At 40.4% G+C, this 6,000-nt stretch overlaps 1 protein-coding gene across 1 annotated transcript in view; it reads right to left on the reverse strand.

Moving 5' to 3' along the window:
* The window catches only part of SCAF11 (SR-related CTD associated factor 11), a 135,252-nt gene that overhangs the window by 31,773 nt on the left and 97,479 nt on the right, over positions 1-6,000 (reverse strand). The window contains exons 9-10 of the mRNA XM_068276591.1: positions 4,529-4,627; positions 2,499-2,593 (exon numbers count right to left, since the gene is read on the reverse strand). Of these exons, the coding sequence (XP_068132692.1) occupies positions 2,499-2,593; positions 4,529-4,627 (194 nt within the window). The remainder of the gene's footprint in view (positions 1-2,498; positions 2,594-4,528; positions 4,628-6,000) is intronic.

Raw genomic sequence — 6,000 nt, forward strand, 5'->3', positions numbered from 1 at the left:
CCTCCAATCAGAAGCTAAGCTGCAATAGAAGGACACAGAGGCATGTCATTGTGCACAGAACATGCCTGTGTGTCCTATTCAGATAAAAAAAGAAAAAAAAAAAAATCAGCCTCGGATTCTCTTTAAGGTTTTCTATGCTGGATAGTAAGGCAGCGATCCCATTATGGAATCTGTACAAGCACTGACTAAACATTATTCCCTTGTGAAAGTGGCAAGAAAGCTAGCGATCTCACCTAGTTGGTCACGTGAGAAGCCTCCCAGTCACCCTGTACACTAGCTTCAGTGTTGGTGTTTGACATAATTCAGGTTTCCGAATACAGGATACAGAATTCGAGCTCCAACATTAGTGTTAACAGTACAAGACTACTGTCCGAAATATGCATCCATATCATGCCGGTATCAAGTTACATGATGGCAGATGGTAGTCTTGATGATGTGGGACTGTTTATACGTGCCTACATAAAATGTAAACAAGCTTAACTGAGAACAAGAAGTCTTGCTGTAGTCAAGTAGTCTTGATGATGTTGGTATTAGGTGTGGTAACTAGCCATTCCTAGTACTAGATTCACTTTTGTCTGGAACACACAGACATTGATGCCTGCTAACATTTTTACAGTGATAACTACTAGAAGTGGAAGGAGTAGAGTTACTAGTGGATACCTCATTGCTAATCATGCATCCATGCCTTAAAGAAGACTAATTGCTAATTAATCTCTCCAAAGCTAAACTCACTGAAGTTCCAAAGATAAACTGCAAGTTTTCTTAACCAAAATCTCACAATTACTGCTTACATCCTAAATCTAACAAACTTTAATATATAAAAACCATCAACTTTATACCCCCCAAGTGGGGGGAGGTTCAGTTCAGTGCATCTAATTGTCCAAATAGTTCAGCTAGGACCTGCGCCAAGTGTCCCCCACATGAACAGGTTTTAGCGGTCTGGTCACCAGACCATTAATCACTGCCACCCACTGCTGCCTTTGCACAAAGCAGCCTTTATTTAAGCAGCCTCCTCAAAGCAGGGCTGCAGCGGTTTAAGCAGTAAAGTGTACTGTAAGGCCAGAAACCCACTAGGAGCGATTTACGGAGCGTTTTGGGATTTAAAAACCCTTGCTAATTGTAATGCTATAGGTGTGATCCCACTTGAGTGATGTGATTTTATAAAAATCCCCCATAGCATTGCATTAGCAAGAGCTTTTTCAAATCACAAGCAATTAGAAATCGCTACTAGTGGGTTTCTGGCCTAATGTGGTGTTGGGTTTTAATTCCCTGGCAGATGCAAACATTCACCAGCCGGTATAGTTCTAGAACACATTTCAGGCTGGTTCACAAAATAAATCCAAGCTTCAATTGTTCAAAGCAGTTGGTATGACAAGCATGGCCTCCTCTTTCGTTATTTCACTGCTTCAACTTTTGACTGGTGGCGATGGCCTTGTGGGCGGGACAACGGCGCCAGAATTCGGGCCAATCACTGCACATGCACAGTAGCAATGCTCTAGGACAGCGCTGTCTAACTGGCGGCCCGCATCCGGTCCGCCAGGACTCCTGCTGCGGCCCGCTCGTCTCCCTGAGATGCAGGTATGGGTGCCATGCCTGCTCCCTTATAGTGGCCTCTTCTGTGTCCCCGCTGCCTCTCAGCTCAGACCTCACAGATTGCGACTGAGGCAAACAGAGTGCGCATGGTACCCGCATACACGGAGTACGTCACATGCGGAAGTGACATCATTAGTCACTTTTGCATGTGAAGTTCAGCCGCGCGGGTGCCATGCGCACTCTGCTTGCCTCAGTCGCCGCAATATGTGAGGTCTGAGCTGTGGGGCAGCGGTAGCCGGGACACAGGAGAGAGCATTGGCTGGCAACGCTGATCGGAGGTAACGGACGAGGCACTGGACATCTCGCTATCTAACTGGGGGGGCACCTGTCACTACCTCCGCTGCGGGGGGGGGGGGGGGGGGCACATGTCACTATCTAACTGGGGGGGGACACCTGTCACTACCTTCGGCCCTCCACCATGGGGTCTGAAAAAAAAAATGTCCCTCCATGCCCGTGAAGTTGGACAGCACTGCTCTAGGAGATGTTAATGGATGCTGTTGCTACGTTGTTTAAAGTCACTGCCACGGAGCAAGTTCCGCGATTTGCGATTGACATGCTTGTCATTCTTACTGCTTTAAATTACGGATACATGGATTTGTCTGTCGCATTTTTCACAACATATTAGCATGTCCTGAATAGTTGAACTTATAAACTTCAGAATAAGAATTTGTCAGATCAGAAGTGCCATTTCTGTATCCTAATATGACAGCACAGTCCTGGGTTTACTTAACCTTTGTAGGAAAACACGGTAGATCACATATAAGAAATAAGTTCCACTTTAACGAATAAAAAAAACAAACAAAAAAAAACCTTTTTAACACTAAATTCAGCACTGATCTATTATACATCCTGTCACAATTACAGTGTATCCAACTGCAAAGGTTTTTTCCCTTCAAAATAGTCACCTTTGTTCCTAATAGATAAAGGTCTTAGGGGAAAGATATATTCATCCAAAGAAGGTGGCATGCAGATGACTGATTCAACAGAAAGAGAGGCATGGCTATGAAAAAAAAAAATACAATAAAGACATAGGTTAATACAAAGCAAAACTACTAAGCAATATAAAGCAACAGAAACAAGTTATGTAGATTCATAATAACCATTTTAGTGCTAAAAAAACATGGAGCTCAACAGTGTTTCTATTAGGGCATAATTAGGTTCACAGTTATTAGAGGAAAGAGCATGAACTGTAGGCAATACAAAAGTTTGTGTCTATTTCTTTTTGACGTCAGTAGACATGAGATTTGGCTTTTCTTGATTCTGTGTTCCACACCTGTCACAAGTATGCAGCCAGTGGACTCAATAACACCTGATCTGCAAACTTGTTCTGGGTCAGTTATAGAAAACATTTACAGTACAGGATCAGCATTAGAGATGATCAGTGACATGCTAAAGATAACCGGCTTGCATACATATTTATCCTACGCAGCTTGGAATTGTCAGGGAGTGCATTTGACAAGCCAAGTACTGAGATGCATGCAATATGCAATTAATTTCTATGCACGCCAGAATTATTAACATTTCACAGTCTATCTCTAATAACCACAAGAGCCGGGCAAGTAGCAATAGGGTTAGGCGCCACCCATTGGGGTGCACTGGTAGAGGAAGGGTTCTGTGTGAGTGTAAGGTTAGGTTTAGTCATAGTAAAATATCAATAAAGATTACCGATATTTTACTATCGGAATCCAGTAGTAGAATATTGCTAATTTTAGCAATATTCTACTGACAGCAAGCACCTGTGCTTTATTTTCCAGGTGCCTTTTTCATGTACGCGCTCTATGTGGTTTAGTGTATTGGGAACAGCACCTATGGCACATTAATATTCCGCCTGTTCTCTCATGCTTAATAAAAAAAAAAAAAAAGGGGGGGGCGGGGGGGAGATGTCAATTTAAATTCAAATAAGTTTATATTTAGGCAAATACAATATTTGAAGAATTAGGCTCAGTTCCCATTGAGCTGCAGACAAAACGTCCCGTTCAGAGCAGACAGTTCAGTGTCCGCTCTGATTTTTGTGTCCAGTATGCATCTGTAGCAGATGCATTTCCACCATAAGCTGCTATGGAAAACGCATCCACTATGCCAAAAAAATAAAAAAAAATTTAAAAAAAAATGTGCAGTCAGGGGCTTTGCAATTGTGTTTCGCTCAGATTGCCAGTATGAATAGACTCTACGAATCACATAGGGTAACCTAGGATCCATTTACTGCTCATTTTCACATTCCACTGAGATCCTGCAAAACTGTCTGTTTGGCTCTGCAGTGTGAACAGAGCCTAAAAGAGTTCTGAATTACTAACTTTTGAAATGTTTTGGTTTCTTTACCGGCAGGTACAAGTTACTGGGAATCCTGGAAGCTTTCAAAACTTTCACTTTGTTTTATACTACACTGAAAACTACCGTACAAAATCTGATCAAATGGGACACACCAATGCTAAAGCCCAAATAAAAACACTGTCAAGTACAATCACTGACATGAGAGTTTGTAATGCAGAATTCACAAATCATATTTAGCTACCCAATAATACGCTTCTCAAGTTACCAAGGCAGCACTGAAGCAGATCTACAGAACTGTTAGGAACTGCAAAGTGAGCAGTGGTTTCAGTGGTTTTTAGTTCCATTCTCCATCAAGTCATAGTATAATGGATTTTTAAAATGCTGGAACTAAAAGCCAGACATGGCCAATTTATATGAGGTCCCACGATGTTTATATAAAACCTGCTTCTATGCTGCAGTGGTAACCCTGCCAGAGGTTTATTTAAAGACTACCCACATTTGCAGGTGTTGCCTACATTAAGGCCCACAAATGCATCTGAAACCTGGCAGCGATTTTGAGGAATAAAAAGTAAATTTAATATACAAATACCATCTTCAACCATTTGAATATATGCATTAGGAAGTATAAAATCTTGCACACACATTAACACAAAAGGCTACATACCCTTCTATTCTTTGTAAAACAGTTGGAAGTCTCACATGCTTCAGTCCTTCCCTCTTCCGCTGTATCAAACACAGCTCATTTGCATCTTCTATTTCTGTGCTAAAATATATTTTAATAGCCATGTTTGCATAAAAAAAAAAATAATCTACACACACACAAGAAGCCATTAAACATTACTTATGCAGACTGCTTAAAAAAAGAGAATGCCAAGCAGTTTCATTCCATTGGCCACTAATCATCTGTAAATTTTATACCCTTCCAAAATGCTGTCCTTTGAAAGTAACAAAAAAAATATAATTCTCCATTAACTTTCTGACCAGAATGTCAGGAATTATGGGGGATTCATTTGATAACCTTAGAGATAAGGCAAAAAGACTGGGAGCCTGTAAGTGCAGTATTAGGGCTAATTCACACTACAAGAGCTTTTTAAACGCTAGAGATTTTAAAAGCTCTTGGTAATGCAATGCTATGGGGGATTTTTACAAAAGCACATCACTCCAGGATAACATTGGCAAGAGCTTAAATCACAAAGCGCTTAGAAAAAGCTCTTGGAAGTGTGAACAAGCCCTTACTGACTATAATCTAGAGAAGAGTATAGATGTTATACTCACTAGTGGAAATGTTCTCTGAGTTGCAAAGGATTCTAACATGCACGTGAATTTAATGCAAATTTTATGCAGACTGAAAGTGGGTTAATCAATGTCAGCTAAAGTCAACCAGCATTATACCTAGTTGCATACAATTGCCCTCACATTCATATGCAAGTCGTAAAAATAAAATTTTATTGAGCATCTCTACTCACTACTAAGGCCACAAGTGACTGAAAGAGAAATACAGGTATTAGGCAATATACAAAGCCTACTAGTTCAAGGTTGCACACCAAGGGTTGATATAAAGTCATACATAGATTTGAAACACAGACATTCAATTGAATACCTTTTTTAAAGAATAGTTAATATATAAAACAGGTGTACAAGGATACTTACCTCCTGGAAGAATAACTAGTGTAATTGATAATTAAAAAGTAAGCATCGTCAATGCATTTCTCAATGCATTTCATAGGCAATCACATGTAAGGATCAATGCCAACTGGCTAGTCCAAAGTGTATGAGCAGCACTTAAAATTCTTAAACAGCATCTTAGAAATAAAGGATAAGCCGTAAAGGAGAAATTTCTCAGGGTGACAGCTGAAAACGGCAGGGCAAGTGCGCTTCAAGCTCATTTACAGTAGAACGAAAGGCTTTACTTCTGGTGGCCACATACGCACAATGGTCTTCCTGATTTCAAAATAATCCATACAACATACCTGACCAGTTTCAATTTTATTCAGTTCGCAATACTTTAAAATTGATCAGTCAACTTTCTTCACAGGGAGAAGATGGCAGATAAGTTTGATCATAATGATCTAACCTTCTTGTCATCACCCAGGAGCATCATCAAACATATTACCAGTATTTTAATAAAATGATGTA

The sequence above is a fragment of the Hyperolius riggenbachi genome, chromosome 3 (genome assembly GCF_040937935.1).
Source record: "Hyperolius riggenbachi isolate aHypRig1 chromosome 3, aHypRig1.pri, whole genome shotgun sequence".
Classification (NCBI taxonomy): domain Eukaryota; kingdom Metazoa; phylum Chordata; class Amphibia; order Anura; family Hyperoliidae; genus Hyperolius; species Hyperolius riggenbachi.